The sequence below is a fragment of the Balaenoptera ricei genome, chromosome 15 (genome assembly GCF_028023285.1).
Source record: "Balaenoptera ricei isolate mBalRic1 chromosome 15, mBalRic1.hap2, whole genome shotgun sequence".
Classification (NCBI taxonomy): Eukaryota; Metazoa; Chordata; class Mammalia; order Artiodactyla; family Balaenopteridae; genus Balaenoptera; species Balaenoptera ricei.
The window spans coordinates 62954536-62977306 of record NC_082653.1 but is presented as its reverse complement, the minus strand read 5'-3'; the positions used below and the strand labels follow the sequence as shown (position 1 = coordinate 62977306).

The following is a 22771-nucleotide window of genomic DNA, read 5'->3' as shown; positions in this document are numbered from 1 at the left end:
AAACAGAGCAAAACGCAATGTTACCCATGTCTGAATCTCAGGTGGGATTAGGGTCAATTTATTTTCATTTTCTTCACTTCCGTAAATTTTGCTATAATGAATGTACATTTATATTTTTCCTGATTATAAAAGAAACTTAAAAATGATTCAACTTACTTGATGCTACTAAGCATCAAGTAAAATGGGCAAAAGATGTGAATGGACACTTCACCAAAGAAGGGAGAAGGATGGCAAATAAGCACATGAAAAGATGCTCATTATTACTAATCCTTAGAGAAATGCAAATTAAGCCAGTGAGATACCACTGTACACTCATTGAAAAGGGGAGGGATGGGAAGGAGGGCTTACAAAGGGGCGGGAAGAAGCTTTTGGGAGTGATGTATACGTTCACTCTCTTGATTGTGGTGACGGTTTCACAGGTGTGTACATATGTCAGAACTTAGCAAATTGTACACTTTAAATATGTGTATGTCAATTATAGCTCAACAAAACTGTTAAAACATATTCAACTTATTTGATGCTATCAGTGGCTTACCAATAAAAATTTTAAAGTGTGATAACGGTTACATTTAAGAAGAAAGTCCTTCTCTTTAGAGCTTCACACTAAAGTATTTAGGGGTGAAATAATATGATGTGTGGATATGCTTTAATATAATTCCAGGACTGGGGGTGTGGGGAGAGGGTGGAGGGGTACAGATGCATTAGGGGTGACCACGAGTCGATGCTCGTTGAAGCTGGGTATGAGTACTCTCTTCCCTCTATTTTTGTATGTACCTAACATTTTCTATATTTAAAAAAATTTTTTAAGAGGTCCAACTTGTGAAATGGCTGATTCCAGGTCTGGGGCAGGAAAGGTGCAAGAGTAACTTGAACATCTTGCCGTGTGAGAACGGAAACTATCAAAGACTAATAAATCATGTTAAAAGGACTCATTAGCAAGTACGCTGTACCTCAATTCAAAAGTTAAATTTAAAAAGTGGACTCAGAGAATAATTTGAGGAGACTCCTACTCAAAAAAGATGGGACAGTTGGAGCATCAATTAGAATAACTACTGAAACGTATTCAAATACATCAAGAATGTCAAAATCCTCAGTTATTAATAATCCTAAAGAAAGAAATTGGTCATGTTTGGAGGACAACAGGGAAGCAAATTCTGAAACTGGTAAGTAAACAGAGAAGATCAAGCATTTAACCTGCCCTTCTGGTATAAACTGTACTTAGGATAATCAAAATGGCTGTTGACAGAAGACTTCCTTTTCATTAAAGATGTATTTCAGTGAACAAGGTGAAAAAGAAATGAGAGAGTTACAGTATCACCATTTGGCAATACTTAATGAACTAATGGATCTAAACAATCAATGATCATGGGACATTATGAGCCTCTTGATGGAAGAAAATACCACACCTATAAAGCAGCCTTGCCAAAACACCAAACCTAAACCAAAGTAAGCCTCTAGTCCCAACTCCTGGATTATAGGATATGCAGGGGAAGAAGGGACCTGTTAGGTGACACCACAGAGAGACAACTGGCAAAGTACAAAACGTCAGAAAACTACAGGAGAAAATTATCTGGTTTCTTCAACAAATAAATGCAGGGTAATGACAAGAGGAAGGGAGAATCTATAGACTGAAAGAGACTTAAGAGACATGACAACCAACAAACAACCCAATTTAAAAAATTCAGAAGACCTGCACAGACATTTTTCCAAAGAAGACAGTGAGATGGCCAATAGGCCCAAGAAAAGATGCTCAGCATCACTAATTTTCAGAGAAATGCAAATCAAAACCTCACACCTGTCAGAAAAGCCATCACCAAAAGCACCACAGATAACAAATGCTGGAGAGGGTGTGGAGAAACGGGAACCCCTGTACACCACTGGTGGGAATGTAAATTGCTGCAGCCACTGTGGAAATCAGTATGGATGGTCCTCAAAAAACTAAAAATAGAACTACCATATGATCCATCAATCCCACTCCTTGGAATATATCCAAAGAAAACAAAAACACTAATTTGAAAAGATGCAGGCACCCCAATGTTCATAAGAGCATTATTTGCAATTGCCAAGATATGGAAGCAACCTAAGTATCCATCAACAGATGAATGGGTAAAGATGATGTGGCATATAAATACACACACACACACACACACAATGGAATACTACCCTTCCATAAAAAGAATTAAACTTTGCCATTTTGCAACAATATGGATGGACCTGGGGGTATTATGCTTAGTGAAATAAGTCAGACATAGAAAAATAAGTAGGTATATTTTGACTTATATGTGGAATCTAAAAAATAAAACAAACAAATGCCTGTAACAAAACAGAAACCAACTCACAGATATAGAGAACCAACTAGCGGTTACCAGTGGGGAGAGGGAAGGTGGGAGGGGCAAGACAGGGGTAGGGGATTAAGAGGTACAAACTACTATATATAAAATAAGTAAGCTATAAGTATATACTGTTTAGCACAGGGAATATAGCAAATATTTTTATAATAACTTTAAGTGGGGTATGATCTATAAAAATATTGAATCATTATGTTATACACCTGAAACTAATATAATATTGAAAACCAACTTTACCTCAATTAAAAAAAAAAAAAAAAAGACATGACAACCAAATGTGGACCTTGTTGGGACCCTGCGTGGAACAAATCAACTGAAAAAAAAAAAAAAGTAGGGTATTTGAATAATGACAAATTATTTGATAATATCAGAGAATTATTCATTCTGGGGGGGGTATATTATGGTATTTTAGTTTTGTTTTTCAAGAGGTCTTTACTTTTTAGGGACTTCCCTGGTGGTCCAGTGGTTAAGAATCCGCCTTCCAATGCAGGGGACGCGGGTTCGATCCCTGGTTGGGGAACTAAGATCCCACATGCCGCAGGGCAACTAAGCCTGCACGCCGCCACTACTGAGCCTGCACCCTGTGGAGCCCGTGCGCTGCAACTAGAGAGAAGCCTGAGTGCTACAACGAAGATCCCGCATGCCGCAACTAAGACCTGACGCAGCCGCATACATTAAAAAAAAAAAGTCTTTACTTTTTAGAGATTCAATAAAATATTTACTTATGAAATATATGCTATCTCAGATTCAAAATAATCAGGGGTAGCAGGAGTAGGTATTACTGAAATAAACATAGCCATGAGTTGCTGTCGTATGGGTTGATGGAAGTTTTGTACTATTATCCTGCTTTTGGGTATATTTGAAATTTTCCATAGTAAAAGTTTTTTGAAAAATCTAACTTCTAAAAATTATCTCTATATTGTAACTTAGGTGAGACATAGAAATATGGAAGTAGTTCTTCATTTTAAAGCAGTGTTTCCCAACCTTTTTTTCATTATTACCCCTTAAGGAGCCTTTTACAGACATTTTTTTCATAAGCCCGCCCCTGCCCCATGAAACGTTAATACCACAGATATACCGTGTATCTGTTTACGTACTGTGGTCTTCGGAGGGCCACAAGTCACTGCGATACTTAACACTTTTCACCCCTCAAGAACCAATGGCCTTGGGGGCGCTGCTGCTCCAACTGGGTGTGCAGGCTCTAAGGGAACACAGGTCCCAGAAATAGAGCCCGAAGGCACCCAGCCACGTCTCGGTCAGTACGAGAGAAAGGGAGATGACCGGGTTACATGTTTGTAGGTCTGGGATCAGCTGGACCAAAACATCCCAGCTCTGGGGCTACCTTCCATCAGAGAAGGAGGATAAAGCAACCTCCCAGCGAGGTGGTCGCGATGACGGCGCTGCCGTGGGGAGCTGTCCCTCCCAAGTCTGACGAGAACAGCGGCGCTCAGGAGCCTTAGCACGCAGCCTGCAGGCTAAGCATCAAGTGACCACCCCTGGGGAGGGGCTGAAGCACAGATGTGAAGGAGCAGACTGATGATAAGGTTCTGCTTGCTTTTTACAGTGGGACCAGAACACCATCCCCATTCACTCTGGTTAATATTAAGTTTACTTTGACAGATTCTAAATAGAGGGTCATTGCTGGATACAGGACCCAGAAAGGTTCTGTCAGATATTAAAACCCACCATAGGACTAATATTGGCTACAAGAAGTCCAGAGGTTGACTGCATTAACAAAACTAATAATTTATGATAAAAGAGAAGTAGGGATTTTTTTTTTTAACTGACAAACAACAACAACATAGAAAACAACAAATCTTCTATCTTAGGACCCTATCCCCATTCTTCAAAAATTCTGAAACTAGTGTTTTTTTCAGTTTTAAAGCAATACATGCACAAAATAAACACAATTTTCTTCAAACGGCACAGAATTGTATTAAATGACAAATACAATTCACCCTTCCATCCAAGTCTCAATCCCTAGATGAAAACATTGTTAACAGTCTGTGTATCCTTCCAGAGATTTTCTATGACACATACAAATGTGTAGGTTTTCTAACGTGTTTTTCTTTATTTTCAGTTAACAACTTGGGTATCATTTCTTGTTAGCGCACCCAGGGTCACCTCGTTCCTTTGTAATGGCTACGTGTATGGGTGAGCTGTATTTATTGAACCTGTTCCTAACAATGGGTGCTGAGGTTGTTTCCCACGTGCTATTACCAATGACACTGTGGCCAACATCTTGTTTAATAATTTCTGTGACTCAAACATTCAATTCTCACTGTGACTCTCTGAGGTCACTGGCTGAGGAGGAAACGGGACCAGGAGGCCCAGGGACTTGCTGGCGTTCCCACAGTCAGTGTGTCCTGGAGGAGCCCGGGAGGAGCCCGGGAGTCAGGCTGCCGAGCCCTCTCTTGATCACAGCGCTATGCTGCCTGTGCTCTAAATGCAAAGGAGTGAAACTGTAGACCAAAGAGTACAGGCGGTTTAAATTATAACAGTTATTGACAAACCGCTCTCCAAAGAGACTGCGCCAATTTAGGATCTGCAAACACGAGTGCCTGTTTCCTCACGTCATGAAAGGTTCTTATCCTTGACAATGTCATAGGTGAGAATGACGCCAGCGGGTTGTCTCATTTGTACCATAATTATCAGTGAGCATTTTTCCCCCATAAACTTATTGGTTATTTGTATTTATTTTTCTCCATGATGTCTTTTTTAGGGTATAGGTCTGTGTACTCCAGACATTCTATGACTAATAAAAAATAGAGTATTCATTTTACAGTACAGTATTCGCTAAATTCTCTCTGTGAAGGAGAACCAGGTACAGTCACACTGAAGAACAATTTATCAGCATCTGGTAAAGCTGAAGATGTGCATTACTTGTGACCCAGTAATCCTATTACTCAGTGTATAGCACAAAGAAAGTCTTACACATGAGCACACGAACTTTCCAAGAATGTCCACAGCAGCCCTGTTTCTCATAGCAAAAATGGAAATAATCTCAGTGGCCATCAATGGGAGAATGTATAAATGGTCACGTACTTGTGCAGTGGAATATGGCACAAGGGAAAAAGAGCCAGAGCCAGAGACAAAAGCTACTTGCAGAAGGATAATAAGCTCAGTTCATGCCTTTTATGTTAAGGTTAAAAACCTAGAACATTGTTCCTAGAGCTGTGGATATATACCCAGAACACAAGTAGGAAAACAGGCCCAGGAAGGATACACAGGCATAGGGAAAGCGGGGACGCAGGGGGCTTCAGTTTTGTCTGATGTATTCATGAGCAGTGGGCAGGCAGATAACTGATATCTGGTGCTCAATACTTATTTTCCATTGAAAAAATAGAGTTCACCTTGTATTCCCAGAGGTTTTGCGGAGGCTTCACACCCAGTGCTTTGACTCGCTCCAGTTCCATGAGGATGGCTCTTCGGTGGCTGCTGTTTTCTATGGTATATGGTGCCCTGGAAAATTCTTCCTCTGTCAAAGTTAAAAGCAACCTAGGGTGTGGGCGAGGAGATAGGAGGAGATGTCTTTTGAGATTACATCCTGGAAGCAAACTTTCCACAGTTGGAGTTCCACCTTATCAACACAGATAAACACTTTAGGCTTGAGGTAAGACACCTAACATATGAAATAAGATTAATAACAGCAAACAACTGAAAGCTTACTATTTGCCAGTCCCTCTATTTTTTTTTTTAAATTAATTAACTTATCTATTTTTGGCTGCATTGGGTCTTCGTTGCTGCATGCGGGCTTTCTCTAGTTGCGATGAGCAGAGGCCACTCTTCGTTGTGGTGCGTGGGCTTCTCATTGCGGTGGCCTCTCTTGTTGTGGAGCACGGGCTCTAGGCGCGCGGGCTCAGTAGTTGTGGCACGTGGGCTCAGCAGTTGTGGCTCGCAGGCTCCAGAGCACAGGCTCAGCAGTTGTGGCGCACGGGCTTAGTTGCTCCGCGGTACGTGGGATCTTCCCTGACCAGGGCTCGAACCCGTGTCCCCCGCATTGGCAGGCGGATTCTTGACCACTGCGCCACCAGGGAAGTCCCCAGTCTCTCTATTTTTTAAAGTGTGTGTGTATAGAAAAAAAAAACTGGGAAGAAATCCAATAAAACATTATGACATTAAGAGTAGTTGTTTGGGGACTTCCCTGGTGGTGCAGTGGTTAAGAATCTGCCTGCCAGTGCAGGGGACACGGGTGGGATCCTTGGTCCGGGAAGATCCCACATGCCGCGGAGCCATTAAGCCCGTGCTCCACAACTACTGAAGCTCACGCACGTAGAGCCCATGCTCCGCAACAAGAGAAACTACAGCAGTGAGAAGCCCGCGCACCACAATGAAGAGTAGCCCCCGATCGCCGCAACTAGAGAAAGCCTGCACGCAGCAACGAAGATCCAATGCAACCAAAAAAAAAAAAGAGTAGTTGTTTGGGGATAGTGATTAAATAAAGATAACTGTAGATCCCTTATCTGCTCCCTTTCATCAGAAGACGCGAATTCACCTCTACAGTGATTCCTTGTTAAAAGTGCCCCGTAAAGGTTTATTCCCTTTCACTCAGCCATTCCAGTTTCGGAATCTCTCCTCTGGTAGGAAGACAGTTACGCAAAGACACGTTGTATTAAGTGGGTAGAGAAGTTTTTTTAACCACAATTGGGGGCGAGGGTGGGGAGGTGGTGCAACTTCTTACAAAAAACAGACAGAGTGGGAGCATTTTGCTTCCTCAATAGAGAGTCAAGTGTTGAAAGCTCAGTTCAGGGGGAAAAAATGGAGCAGGGTGGGAGGTGGGGCAGTCAGGCAGCCTAGCAGTGAGTGGACTACACGTCTGACTCAAACGGGTTAGAGAGCGGCTGCCTGGTGGTCTAAGTAACACCCCTACGTGGTCCCCCTTCAAGGAAGGGAGGGACCCCAGTAAAGATGGACAGGGCTCAGGAAGGGGCAGGGGGATTTGCTGATGGGCAGAAGCAGGCTGACGCATAGCTCAGCGATGAGTGAGCTCCTCAAACTAATGGGTTCCTCAGAGCATTTGCACAACGTAGTCTGGTACCATGTGGAGCAGAAAAAAGGGAAACACCACGTATGTGTGCTGGTAGAGATCGATTAATAGACTCTAGCATATACACATACATATAAACACAGGTCTGCTTAGTACAATCGTATTTCCAGTTTAAATAAATAAATAACACGTTATTTAACACATCTATGTGTATGCCTGTATAAACATTGAAAAAAGTCTGGACAGGTGTCCAGCAAGATGATAATAGCGGTTTTCTCTGAAGAGCAGGATTATGAAGGTATTTCATTTCTAATGTCCTACAATTCTACTTTATTATTTTAAAATAAATAAATATATGTTACTTTTATAATCAGGAAGCAACAAACAATTAAAATGTCAGTCGATGACATAAAATGGTTCGGCTGCTTTAGAAAACAGTTCAATGGTTCCCCAAAAGGTAAACACAGAGTTACCTTATGACCCAGCATTTCCACTCCAAGAGAGTACTGAGTATTGAAAATATACGTCCACACGAAAACCTTTATATACAAATGATCGCAGCAGCATTGTTCCTAACAGCCCCAAAATGGAATCAATCCAAATGTCCATCAACTGAAGAATGGATGAATGAAGAATGGAAATACTCTGAACAGGCAAATCCGGGAGACAGAAAGTAGAATGGTGGTTCCCGGGGGCTGCGGGAGGGGAAAATGAGGATTGACTGCCTTTAGCAGGAGCTTTCTTTTTGGGGATGATGGAAATGTTCTAAAACCAGACTGTGGCGATGGCTGCACATATCTGTGAATATATTAAAAACCACTGATTATACACTTCAAATGGGTGAATTTTGGGGTTATGTGGATGGTGTCTCAATAAAACTGTTTAAAAAATGTCAGTGACGTATCAGAAGATTTTGCTCCTCACCTTCCGTTTACTCTTTCAGATAAAAACCTGTCTCTGTAGAGAGAGGCCCAAGGGCCCAGCTGCTCCAGCCAGAGGACAACTTCTTCTGCTGTCCATGTGGCCACAGCCTTGTGCACCAGGAGGTCATGCTCAGATTCCCTGCTGCTCCAGTGATACACCAGCAGGACCACCTGGGGAAAAGTGACATGGCCCTTATTCCACAGCAGGATCAGAGACGCCAGCTTCTAAATATGTGAGCGTGGGGCCAGGAAGGAAAAAGCTGAGCTGGAAGGGGATGATGCCAAGTCCGTAGATACGGAAGCCGATACGGATGCCAAGTCCGTAGATATGGAACACCACTGCCACTGAGATCTGGGGAGCGCGACCCTTGCTGGGCTCATCTCTGCTGAGTCTCGGGTTGTCAGGGAACAGAGACAGGAACAGGACTCACTGCAGGGCACCAGGGAGTACTGCACCCTTTTCCCCATCAATTTGGTCAGTGTAACTGACTCGAGTGCCTTTTTTATTGGAAAATTTGTAATAGTTAGATTTTTGTAGCATGGATACATCTTAAAAAGAAAATAGTCTCTACACTGGAAGTTAGTGAAGGGCTGTGCTCAAGACGTGGCCTTGAGTTCCAGCTTTAACACCTTTCTGCACCGGTTTGCTCCTCTCTACAGCAGGAATAATAACAGTGCCTATTGCATAGGTTGTGAAGAGGATGAAACGGGACAAAACGAACATTTACTGGGCTCTGAATATTATGTTGTATATACTTGCATAGGCAACATCCCCAGGTTTCAATGTACATAGTGAATTACCACATACGGTCACATCATTAATCATTTAGGGGTATTTCAACAGAACTGACTTCACAGGAAACTCTAGGAGGGAGGGGGACAGAGAGACATAAACTTACTGCCACACCAGTTAAAGCTGTGAGCACTCCGGAAAAGAATCCCCCTCCCCTCTGCTGATTCACTCGGCCCGTGTTGGGAGCTGAAAGTATCTTATCATTCCCATACTTCTGAAAGGCTGCGAGACTCTGGACTACGTCATTATTCTGCAGAATGTCTTCAGATCGCATTCTAATTGCATCAGGAAATAATTTTTCAATGGCATCCCTATGGAGAACAGAAAAAAAAATCACAAGACAGTTGTTTGACTAAATATACTTATAATGTTTAGAGGCCAAAATAAAACTACTATCAACGTTTAATAATATACAAGGATTCTAGAAGAATGGACAAGAAGATTGGTTATGGCCCTGTTGGTAGCAGCAACAAATCAGAAACACCTATACGTCCACTGTTAGGGCAACAGCTAAATAAAACATAGCATATTCATACAGTGGAAACATACATAGTTTTAAAAATGAATTTACTGGATATCACTGTGTATCAAGATGAATAAATTTTTTTTTAAAAATATTTATTTATTTATTTATGGCTGTGTTGGGTCTTCGTTTCTGTGCGAGGGCTTTCTCTAGTTGCTGCAAGCGGGGGCCACTCTTCATTGCGGTGCGCGGGCCTCTCACTATCGTGGCCTCTCTCTTGTTGCGGAGCACAGGCTCCAGATGCGCAGGCTCAGTAATTGTGGCTCACGGGCCTAGTTGCTCCGCGGCATGTGGGATCCTCCCAGACCAGGGCTCAAACCCGTGTCCCCTGCATTGGCAGGCGGATTCTCAACCACTGCGCCACCAGGGAAGCCCAAGATGAATAAATTTATCCACATTGTTGAATGAAATAGTAAACTGCAGAAACACAGACAGTACACCACTGATGTGAGGAAATATTTGCATTTCCTATTGGCACATAAATGTATAAAAGTATTTTTAAAAATCTGAAAGATGACAACTAAGTCAGAACTGAAATTACTCTGAGAAAAAGGAAGGAAGAATTGTAAGATGGGGGAGGAGGGGTTGAAGGGGTCTTTATCAGCAATGTTCTGATTTTTTTAAAAGAATGTAAATGACTATGTATGTACTGCTTATGTTATTAAAAAATTAACTCATAAAAAAGAAAAAAGGTGCAGTTCAGTAGTGAAGAGTGAGACCAACCCTCAGGTCATACTGTAGGCTCTTCATTTTCGATTATACACAATCAGAGAACCCTTCTTCAATTTAAGGTTAACCTGCAGGTAAGCCAAGGCTGAAAGGTCAGAGCAAAGTGTGTGTAAATACATCTCCTGTGAAAAAGAGAATGATGGGTTAATATTTTCATGGAACTTCCTGGTACTCTGTTGATAACAAGAAGGCAAGAGAAAAGGATTTTAGCCTCAAAGACCTCACAGGTACATGATGAACATTATGAATGGAAGCAGAAAAAAACCTGCTATCTGAAGGTCTTATCAACTGTTGTGTGATGCCATGCATGAGAAACTCTATTAATGTGATAAATGCAACAGAGTCTAGTCAAAGATTATGAAAACAAGCATCAAACCAGTTTTCGAGAATCATACAGTTAGACCATTTTCTCTATGAGACCTAGGGTGTTCTCAGTGAATACACATCAATAAGAAGTATTATGTACAAAGAGTTACAGACAATGGTCTGATAACCAGCGTTTCTTTCTTTCCCTCATTTATAATAAACAAACAAATCACGGTCACCTGTGAGGAAGGGAGTCGGGACTTCCAGGTCGTTGAGCTCCCTGACTCACATGCCAGCAGATCCAGAATGACCCCTGAGGCCACCTCTCTGGCCTTTCCAGATGCGGCTGCTCCCAGTAAGAGAAACCACACTGTACAGGCCCAATGAGCTACCCGCATGGGCTGAGCATTACCTGAGGAGAATATTGACTTTGGGGAAACCTTCCCATTTTTCTCTGCATTCTGGACACTCTGTTTTCTTCGAAGAGGCCCACCACAGAGCTAGGCAGTGCCGGCAGAAGCTGTGCCCACAGTTCAAGGTGGTTGGGTTAACCAGGATGTCGTAACAGCAGTGGCAGGAAAATTCCCTAACAGAAATCCGAGGGCTGGTGCTCTGCAGAGGGTCCTCTTCCTCAAGGCTTGTCGTGTTCAGATTATTCTGCGGAGACTCTTCCATCTCTTAGCAAATTCTGGGATCCACAGACATAGAAAATTCCAGACTCAGAAAACTGCTGCAAAGCATCGCGAAATCTAGAAAAAAAGAGACAACAACAGAAATAGGAAAAATAATATAGTAGGTGTTTGAGATTACAGCCATTCTATTGATATTAAAGCTCTGATTTTTAAATGTGACAAATTTGGTTTCTAAAAATTTACATTCCATAAACCACATAAACATCACTAAAATTTTCTGACCTATTGTCATACTTTCAAAAATTAGGTAAAGCAAAATAGTGTAGTGGAAGGTTCAATGGACTTGGATGGGGGAGGCTGGAGAATTCTAGATCCTTCCATTCTGCTAACTTCCTTTGAACATGTAATTTCTCTGGCCTCAGTTTTCTCAATGAAATTTCTAAAGTCCTTTCAACGTACATAATTTTAAATAAGCCAGCTTCTTGGCCCACGAAAATGTCTGGAGTCGGCAACAAGAGATGTACTTCATATAAATAACAGAGTTTATCCAAACAAATCTGCCTTCCCCTTAGGTAAGTATTTCTTTTGACACCTGATTTCAGAGGCTTCCACAGGAACAGTACCTGGAAGACAGTGAGGCCTGGTTCTCTGAGGTGCCCTGCGTCAGGTCCACTTGCCTGGGGCTTAATATCCACCCCCCCCCAACCCCAAACCAACCCAAACGTGCACATCCTGCCTTCTGGATCCCACCAGTTTGGTGCCACAGAAACACACTAATGTCACTAATATGCAAATGGCTAAGGACCATTCTCTTCTCATCCTTATCTGGGTCTTAAGGGAGTTTTTTATTGAGAAGCAGTATGATGGTGCCATGGAGTTAGAAGCTCAACTCTCCATCTCCCGGACGGTGCCTAAGTTACCTGGGCTCTCTGAGCCTTGTTTCCTCAGCTGTGGAATGGTGCTTAGAGTACACAAACCTTCAAAGCTTCTTGTGAGGGTTAGAGATAGTGAACTAGGGTGGTGGATGGTATAAACAGGGGCTAAAGAAATGATATTCAGATTGTTACTGGAATTAGCATGACGTAGGCACTGGTGGGGAAGAGTTTCTCAATCTCACTGTTGTTACAGGAAAGAAGGTAAATTGCTCTCAATCACCCACACTGGTCACGCAGAGAAGGGTTCTTTGCAGGCAGTGGTTAAGAACACAGGTCCCAGGGCTGGGCTGCCTGCATTCTTACCCCAGCTCTGCCATTTACTAGCTTTGCGCTCTGGACTTCTTTGAGTCTCAGGTTGCTCATATATAAATAGGGATGGTAATAGTATTTACCCCATTGGGAGGTTTTGAGAGTTAAGTAAGAGAATGCAAGTAAAGTGCCTGGCATACGGTAAGTAGACCATAAATGGTAGCAATTTCCCTGATTTTCAGGGAATTTTATCACTTTTACAGGGCACAAATTTTATATAGAGCATGATAACACTATATTTTAAACAAGCAAATCTATAAACAAAGACTAGAAGAAAATATAATGAAGTATTAGTAGTTGGTTGGGTGGGGGAGGATCGTGATTTTGTTGGTTTGGGTTTTCTGTATTCACCAAGCTGTTGTTAATGAAAATGATGTTACGATAACTGCAAAAATACAGAGAAAATTATAAAAAGAATCATATTTGCTCATTATTTGTATGTTTAGGAACATTTAAACATTTTCTAACTGCTTTCCTTTGGGCAACCTCTTCAAATTACTAAGGAAGTAGGAGATCTCATATGTATAGGTTTTTAGAAAAAGGAATCATCATTTTGATAAAGTAGTTCCTTTATTTGGCTACTATGGATTAAACAACTACCATGTGGACAGTATTATCCCAGAAAATAATAATTGGACCATTGCTAGCTATTGACCATCTCTGGGGAGCTGGGCACCGGCGGGCACTTTAAGTACGTTTATGAGCACATCTTGATTCAGTGTTGGAAGAAGGATTTTTTTTTTTTTTTTTAAGAAAGGGCCTCCTGCTCAGAGTCTCAGGGGACCAGAAATTGGTCACCCCAAAGCAGTGCCCCTCAAGCAGACCATTTCACAGGGAAACCATGAGGGAGTAAGCTAGGCTGGGCCACAGGCTGCAGGGCAGACAAGAGGCCGAGAGCACTGTCTCCAGGCCCATCCACCAGTGTGGGGCAGTTCTCCTCTGCCCCCTCGATGTTGCCTACCAAGTGACCCCCAAGGACATACCCTCCAGCTGACCCTGCAGGATCCTGCCCCCAGGCCACAGGCAAGGCCTGGATGGAGGCCGGATGTTCCTTGGCCTGGTGCCAGGCCTCCCAGAGGGCTGACACTATGGCCACAGCTCGCTTGCCCACCAGCCTGCCTGGCCCCGACAGTGTCCTTGGGTGAGAGAGGCGTGGCCCCCACTGCCCAGCCGCAGACGGGCTGACGCAGGGACAGGAGGCTGCAGCAGGACCCGGTTTATTCTGCCTCGCAAGGGTGGTCCTGAGAGTGCCAGGTGCCACCCTGTCCGGGGCGGAGGGAGGGCCCAAGGGCTGGTTAAGGCCAGTGGCGGGAGAGGCGGGGGGATAGGCAGCCCCTGGAATGCAGTGAGGCCAGGCTGAGGCCCGGAGGCAGCTGTGGTAGGCCGGGGCGATGCCCCTGCTGCCCGGGGTGGAAGGCACCGGGCTGGGGCCAGGCCATGGCTACGGGGCCATGACCCAGGCCACACGGGCACCCCGGGAAGTGGGGCACAGGGTCACAGGACACGAAACATGAAACACAGGCACACGAGTAAGCACGTGGACAAGTGCACACAGGTTCACAGGCCAGAGGAACACCCGGTCTCAGCTGGACACATGGACACCATGGTGGTGTCATACAGACCACAGGGGACACATGGACTCGACGGCCACAGGGGACAGCCCTGGGCCATGGACTGCGAGGGACAGGGGAAGGGGGCCTTTTGGCACGACTGCACTGGAATCGCGAGAAGGGGGCGCTGGGGGCAGCCCATGTGCAGACCCCGGGGCTCAGTCCGTCTTCCACACTTTGTTGAGCAGCTTCACCACCTCGTCGTAGATGACGAACACGATGGCCACGTCCAGGCACACCCGGCGCAGGCGGGGGACGGTGCCCTTGTAGAACGCCTTGGGCCCCTCGTTCCTCAGGATCTGCAGGCCGCGGTCCCACGTTTTGCGGTACTTGTGAGCCTCCAGGCCCTGCATCCAGGTCTTGATCATGTCCAGAGGAGTGTTCCCACGGACACTGGCTGTGCCTGTGATGGCTCCAAACACCAGTGATCAGAAGGGTTCATGGGCTTGTTGGGGTTGTCCCCTTGGTACCAGTTGCACAAGGAGGTCACGACGAAGAAGAGAATGGCCTGGTTGGATCCCTGCTTCAGCACGGTGGCCACGAGGCCCTGGTACGTCCCCTTCAGCCCTCGTTCCCAAACGATCTCCCTGACCCCGTGGAAGAATCCTCTGTATTTGGGGCTGGGGGAGGTCTGGTCATGGATGAACTTTACCTTGATGGTCTCCATGGGGCACACGACCACCACGGCATCTGCTACACCGGCACCCAGGCCGCACTGCAGCCCGCGCGTGCTGTCTAGCCGTCCCTGGGCGTCCCGCATGTGGTTGCTGAGAAACTCGAACATCCCGAGCCGGACAGCCGCCTTCGGGATGGAGCCGTAAAGCAGGGAGATGAGGCCGCGGTACAGGCCCGGGACGCCATGGTTGTGGACCGTCCGCTGCCCTGGTAGCGTGGCGGGTGCAAGCGCTCGTCCAGCTGCACCTGCGTCTTCACGTACTTGGTGGGGAAGGTGATGCAGATTTCGATGTCGCCTGCCAGCATCGCCTTCCCCGGGTGTGTGATGGTGGCCTTCCTGGGCACGGGTGCCCCTGCCGCCAGAGTGCGGGGCGCGGCTCTGGAGGGCGGGGTGGGGGGCCCGGCGGCGGCCTCTCTTCTAACAGGGGTTAGAAGAGATGGGCTTGAATTGGGTACTGTTCTTGGTGTTTCCTGGGGAGCAGTGAGTGATATACCTGGAGATACAGGTCTGATACAGGGTCTTGTGTGCCTGGTTAATGAGAGGTGGGCAGATGGGAGCACATAAAGGTTTCGGAGGCACTGAGATCAGCAAAGCTGTCCTTGAGGATGATAAATCCCATCAGGAAGGCGGGCTGGGCTGGGACAAAGTAGAAGTGAGGTGCTGTCACTTCTGAGACTAAGGTGGCAAACACGAAAATGCAAAGAAAGGGATCAATCTATCCAAGAGATGTTACAAAAATCCTTTATGGGCTTTGGTGATTAGAGAGCAGAATGATCAAAGATGTTGTCTAGGTTCTAGAACTGGGGAAGAAGAACAGTTCTGCTGATAGAAATGAGTCACTGTAAACAAACGGAGCCCAGCTTGAAGAGAAGCAAGTTGAATTTCGGAAAAGTTGAGTTTGCGGTGATGACCAGATCTCCAGATAGAACTGTCTAGTGAACTGGAGCTGGGAGTTAAGGGGGAGGCCAAGTGTATGGATCTCGGAGTCATTTGAAATGACAACATATATGGAAATTAATTTCTCACAAATTAACCTTTTAAAACTAGAATGCACGAATAATTCTTAGTTTACCAGATCTGAAAGTTTATCTCTCGTGAGAGAAAACAAATCACACGCAGACATCAGAAGTGTATTTTATAAGTCATGTTTTGGGAATTCCCTGGTGGTCCAGTGGTTAAGAATCGCCTTCCAATGCAGGGGACGCAGGTTCGATCCCTGGTTGGGGAACTAAGATCCCACATGCCGTGGGGCAACTAAGCCCGCGAGCTGCAACTACTGAGCCTGTGCACTCTAGGGCCCGCATGCCACAACTAGAGAGAAGCCTGCGCGCTGCAACGAAAGATCCTGCATGCCACATAAATAAATACTAAAAAAAAAATGTAGAGGAACAAAACATTAAGGATCTATTTTAAAAAAAAAAAAGTCATGTTTTGAAAAGCTGAAGTGGCCACTAACTGTTTTTTAATTGTCTTTGACAAACTAGAAACTGCATGGACTTTGATTACTTCTTAGGAATCTTGCTCGTTTCATTTTACCCAAAATTCAAAACTGGACATTAACAGAGAAAGAACGCACAGCTTAACTGAATTCAGCTGATCTCTTCTGCTATTTCTGTCTGTGTTTGGGTTCTTTCCATTAAAGAAAGCAGCACTTTTAGAGGAGGAAAGTGCCTCTTAGGTGATAAAAATCTAGCTCAGATACTAGAGTTCCAAGTTGTGGCCTTCTGACGTGGATAAACACACCCTCCTGCACTGGCAATGGTTAAAGGCTTCTTTGAGGAGAAGGCCCAATGTTCCTTTGAGGATGTTTATAACTGTTCTCTACAAACTCGGCACACACACCAGCAGGCTGGAGCTGGTTCGCTGGCTGAGTGTCTTCACAAGGAAGCACGTGTTAGAACACGCCCGCAGCCTACTGCTCTTTCCACCTTGTTGCAAAGCCTCAGAGAAGACTTGGGGGACGTGGTTAGGACAGGGGCGAGGAGAATCATTCCATTCCCACTCCCAGTGCCCTGTTCACATGGAGGCACTTTGGTCTGTGCTTAAACATCACATGAGGGCTTCCCTGGTGGCGCAGTAGTTAAGAATCTGCCTGCCAATGCAGGGGACACGGGTTCAATCCCTGGTCCAGAAAGATCCCACATGCTGTGGAGCAACTAAGCTCGTGTGCCACAATTACTGAGCCTGTACTCTAGAGCCCGCAAGCCACAACTACCGAGCCCGCGTGCCTAGAGCCCGTGCACCGCAACGAAGAGTAGCCCCCGCTCGCTGCAACTAGAGAAAGCCCGCGCATAGAAACAAAGACCCAATGCAGCCAAAATATAAATAAATAAATTTAAAAATAAAATAAAATGATGGCTGGAACACCACATAATTGAAGAGCACAGCGAGACCACTGGACTGAGTCACTCTGAAGAGCTGCAGTTTCTGAAAGTTGAAGTTGTGTCTCCAACTGATGTCCGGACTGGCACATCAGGGTGTCAGGGCACACTCTGAAATCACTTGCCAAGCTTGTGTTTGTGCACACGAGTGTTTTCCTGAAGGAAATCTAGAGTTTTTATTTGATCTCAAAGGGGACCAAGACCCAAATAAGGTTAAGAATCATTGTTTATCCAGTGGGATAAGGGCTTTCTTAAAGCACCCACCGCCCTGGCTTCCTAGAGTGCCTGTAATGAACCCAGGCGAGACTTTTCACAGCGTGGCTGCATTACTGTCAAGAGCAGCCACCCTCCGGACCTGGCAGTCTCAACAGCGGCAGCCACTGCTCCTCGGTGGCGACATCTAGTCTTTTTCTTCACATGGTGCTTCTCTTTCTGCCCTTCCCCCTTGCTCTCTCTTTCTTTCCTCCTCTTCCTTCTTCTCTTATTTTCTACTGAATTTGGTGCCAGCATTTAAAAAAATCTCATTTCACATAAAAACCCAGATTCCTGGCTGCTTCTGAAAATCAGAAGATCTGGCAACACTGGGCTCTCCTTTTGTGCGACAAGAATCAGCTGAAGCTGAGTATCTGAGCAGCTGCCCCCCTTCACACAGGGCCAGCTGGCTCCAGTTTGCTGCAGTCCTCACCCAGCTGGTTTCCTCGTTTCCATGAGCTGCCTGACCCCTGTGGATGTTTGTGTTTTCACAACCTATTCCATAAGGTGATGCCTACAGGGTCTGCCGATGAATGTATGACATTTCTAGGTTGACTGGCCTTAGGTTAGAAAGCTTCTGGAGTTCTATAAGCTTACTTATTGCTGAGAAAGTGATTGCTTATGAGGTTTCCCACACACTTTTCTACATTACCGCTTCTATTCTGCTTTAGCCTCAGAGGCTCAGTAGACTGTGTGTGTGAAAGGCTGTGGATGAACCTGAGGGCAGGGGCCAAGTCTAAAAATTCTAAGTCAGCATTATTCTCATCATATTCTCACGGACCTAGCTCAAAATGAGTGAGAGTCCGGGGGGTTCCTATTTATCAAATATTTCAGTAGAGGCCTTTAAAACACTTATTTTAATTTTTTGGACGTATTACTTACTTCCTGCTTCTGAGAGACAGTGTAATGCATCTCAGTTTTAAAATCAGAAGACAGGTTCTGATTCCCAGCTTCACTACGAGCCATGAGATCACAGGCAAATTATTCATTCTCTCCGAGGCTCACATCAGCATATAGAAGCAATGGGGTTACTGCTCCTGATCTCACAGGGCTGCCCTGAGCGTGAAGAGCACAACTCATAGGAAGTGCTCAATAAACGTGGTCCCTTCTTCCACAGCACGTTCCAGTGGGTGACATTTCCCAATCCATACAAGTAAGGAATCCCTAAGCTGGTGGTTCTCATGCCCATGCCATATAACCAACAACTTCCGCTACCATGTAACATTTATTTATTTATTTATTGAAATGACCATTTGCTTTTATTGCAAGAGACATGGACACTTTTTATTTTTATTTTTTTGGCTGCGCCACACAGCATGTGGGATCTTAGTTCCCCGATCAGGGATTGAACCTGTGCCCCTTGCAGTGGAGGCATGGAGTCCTAACCACTGGACCGCCAGGGAAGTCCCGACCATGTAACTTTTTAACACCTGAAGAGATATTACTTCCAGAGGAGCACACCATCTCTAAAGTGGCAATGTCAAGAAATGGCATAAAATCTTACAAAGCATTAACATGTGAAATATGACATGAATATGCACATATGAACAAACTGTACAGCTTACTTTTTCTAGAATGTTCATGGGTTAGGTCTGTTGGCACAACTGATAGGAAACAATTATCACAAGATATCTATCACCATGACCCTATGTATGTTCTCCCAAAGAAATACCTAACTGACATGGTATAGTTATCCGAAAATCCATGGGAAAAAAAAAAGGGCTGGGACACATATACTGTCCCAATAATTCTATGTAACTGAAGACCCTAGAATGAATTTGGCTATTTTGTCCCTGGAAGGAAAGTTGTTGGTCAAGTGCTTATCTGTGGATTTATCCAGAGGGTTATTCTCCAGGAGGAGGCAGGGGCACTGCTGTAACCTATTTCATTGTTTAATCACTCAACTCACATTTAAGAAAATTAATATAATAATTTTTATTGAGTTTATCAAAGAAGATTGCATTAATTCTGAGTTTAAGAATTTTTATACCTTAGCTTCTGAAGACTTCATTATGTGATGACTGTTAACTCTTTAGAAAGTGTAATTATCAAGCTGTTTGGTTCAGTGTTATATAATTATGGTTCTACCTCTTCACTCAACAAAACACTGATTGTGACTATAATACATACCTACCGTTTTATGAATAATCTTTTGAAGAGCTAATTTATTGGGATTCTAGCCTGAAAAATATGATCTCAATCACTTCTTACCAGAGATGTTCACTGCAAGAATAAAAAGCTTTTGGCTTTAGATGGGTCTCTAGTTAGGTTATTTCTTCTCATTAAATATTACCCGACAACAGAGAATAATGACAATTGCTGATATTTACTGAGCCCTTACATAATGTGAGAGGCACAACAATCTTATGGGATAGTTACTACTATCATCTCCATTTTACTGATGAGAAAATGGAGACCTAATTAGTATAGGACGGAGCCAGGTTTTGTTTGTTTGCTTTTTTAAACAACAACAACACAATTTCTTCTTTTTTTTTTTTTTGGCCATGCTGTGCAGCATGCGGGATCCCCAACCAGGGGTCGGACCCATGCCCCCTGCAGTGGAAGCGTGGGGTCTTAACCCCTGGACCACCAGGAGATTCAGAGCCACGTTTTAAATGATGGTCTGACATAAAGCCTGTCCTCGTAACACTATATTGGTCTAGGCCACGTCATAGAGGGGCCACTGCGAAGCTGAGAAATCCAAACTAGAATCTGACATCACTGCATTTTGGAACATGTGGACTCCAGCTTGTGGCTGTTAGGGTGAGCATGCTGTTCCTCATATGAGATAAATAAGCAGAAATATTCACAAGAGAAATAGGGGTGAGGGTGCTTGGGTGAACCCCCATTTCTGGCACCAGCCCCCCCAGTCCACCCCTGGGGACACCACTATAAACACTAGCAGAATGCTACAGACATTATCAAATGTCCAAAGAGGGACCACCCATTTCTCGTGATTATGAGATAAAAAGAAATGTGTCCAAATGTAAGCAAGGCAAAGGTCAGAAACGGCAAATAAAACAGAATATGATATGTACTTCTTGCAGGTGGCGGAAGCTGGCTTTCATTAACTTAAGAGAAGCATTTCCAGGCTCTTACTGTACAAAACTTTGTGTTTTTCCAACTCCAATTGAGTGGAGTTCCAACTCCAACTCCAATAGACAAAACTTTGTCTATCTTCCAAGAAAATAGACAGATTTTCTTTCTAGACAGGGTCAGAAATCACTAGGGCAAAGGCAGCTAGCTAGCTCACTGGACACTGACCAGCTGCCTGCAATTTGAGACCCTGTGATTTACTGCCTGTGAGTGGTGCTGGGCAAGACAAGAGCACACGGGGAAGTGTGTCCTGGTCTCCCCTCTTCCGTGTCTGCTCTGTGGCATATATTCAACGACTTATCTCGTATGAAACACTGGAGATGCCTAATGACTCAGAAAGTGATCAAAAACTACTGGTGGTTACCAGTAACCCACACCTTAGCTATCGGGTTTTAAACTATTCCCTTACGATTCACACATTCTAAACTAACGAATCCTTTTCAGGTTTTGCACACTGATGGTTGAGTAGTCTTTGCGTCTCTGACCAAATTCTGAGCTCCTGAAGGTCAGGAACCAAGCCAGAGAATTCTATCATTGTACCTGACAGCAACTGGCACAAAGCTGAGTTCTAGATATTTGTAGCTGAAAATCAAACCCACAAATCTTTGACTTCTTTCACAGAAGTTTCTTAGAACTTCCGTCAGAATCACCTGGGAAGTTTGGTGAACTCAAAGATATTTGGCAGAGAGGCCCAAGAATGTTCATTTAAACAAGCCCCTTAGAATATTCTTATGTACATGGATGTTTGGGAACTAGAGAGCTGTTACATACAAATAAACACTTACATGCCTAAGTATATGTGTCATACAAGGTATAGGCGAGATATTAACAAAATCAAGTTTAAATAACACTTGCAATCTCATTTCCTCTTCTCTCTAGTCCCTCCTCTCGCCACTGTCTGAATCATCCTCCTGGAGCAAAATTCTGATCAAGTCCTTCCTTTGCTCAAAACCTTCCCAACTGTGAGAATAGAAAACCTATGGTCATAAGCTTGTCATTTAAGAATCTTTATGGCCCAGCTGCAGTCAACATAACTTTTTAACTAAGAGCACAAACTCTGGGGCCAAAATGACTGAATTCAAATCCCAAAGCCTGCAATTATTAGTTGTGTGACCTCAGGCAAGTCATTTAACCTCTCTGTGCCTCAGATTCTTCATCTGTAAAATGGGAATATGAATAGGACCTGCCTGATAGGGTTGTTGGCAGGATTAAATGAATTAACGCATGCACAGCACTAATAGTGCCTGGCACATAGTAAGTGCAAAATAAGTGTTAGCTATTACTATTATCCTGATTACCTCCTACTCTTCACCTACTCACACATTATACTCTAGTCCCACCTATTAATTCCTGCTCCTTGGGCATTTTTTCATATCACCCTGTTCCCTCCATTTGTAACACAGCGCCACACCATCTCTGGGTCAAAAGTGTCCAACTGACAAGACCCAATTCAACTGTCACTGGAAAATCTTTAATAACTAACTCCCCTCATAACCCAAATTAATCTTCCTGCCTCTGTGCATTAGTGTAACTTGTATTTGTGCATGTTTTCTTATCTCCTAGACTATGATTTCCCTGGAGAGGCTGGTATAGTTGAAACAGTATGGTCTTAAAGGTTAGACAGACCTGGGTTCCAAACCAGATCACATTTATCTGCTCTGAGCCTCCTATTTCCCATTTATAAGTTCAGGATAATAACACCTCCTTTGAAGGAAGCTTAAATGACAAATTCTATCTATAGATATTCAAAAAGTCTGCTTTATGGTTGATTGGTATTGTTAATAGTGGTATTTATTTAGTGCCAGCTATGTAGGTAGTACCAGTGCCAAATACTGGAGCTTAAAAAAAAAAAGACAGAACTGCCCTGGAGAAGCACAATTTTTCCATCAAGTTTATGGAGATATGGGTTTGTATATCCCTAGGCTGGCTTGTTTACAAAATAGCTGTGACAAGAACAAACAAAACAACCCAACCCACACGTGCACTCTGCGTCAGCTCTGGGGTGCGTCCGGGGAAGACAGCAAAACTCCTTTCTATTGACGTTTCAGAGAGTGACATCAAGACCACCTACAAAGGACCGACCAATGGGCTTCGGCGGGGAGGACCCAACGGGGACTGTTGAGGGCATGACAGCACCTGGCTCTTCCTCCTCCCCACCAAAGTTGGGGGGCCGCCTTCTGCCCGCCAAAGATCCCCAGTTTGACATGCCCTGACTCTCTTTTGCCTTTTTTTCTTTTCTTTTTTTTTTTTTAAAGAAAACTCCCTTTTGCA

General features: G+C 44.2%; 1 protein-coding gene and 1 pseudogene across 2 annotated transcripts in view; both read right to left on the bottom strand.

The window, feature by feature from the left end:
• BFAR (bifunctional apoptosis regulator) overlaps window positions 1-22771 on the bottom strand; it is a 29086-nt gene that overhangs the window by 5503 nt on the left and 812 nt on the right. For both annotated transcript variants that reach the window (XM_059897092.1, XM_059897090.1), the window contains exons 2-5: window positions 11022-11358; window positions 9158-9362; window positions 8260-8429; window positions 5702-5846 (exon numbers count right to left, since the gene is read on the bottom strand). In XM_059897092.1, the coding sequence (XP_059753075.1) occupies window positions 5702-5846; window positions 8260-8429; window positions 9158-9362; window positions 11022-11284 (783 nt within the window). In that variant the 5' untranslated portion in view covers window positions 11285-11358. The remainder of the gene's footprint in view (window positions 1-5701; window positions 5847-8259; window positions 8430-9157; window positions 9363-11021; window positions 11359-22771) is intronic.
• Window positions 13983-21035, bottom strand: LOC132349880 (tricarboxylate transport protein, mitochondrial-like; annotated as a pseudogene).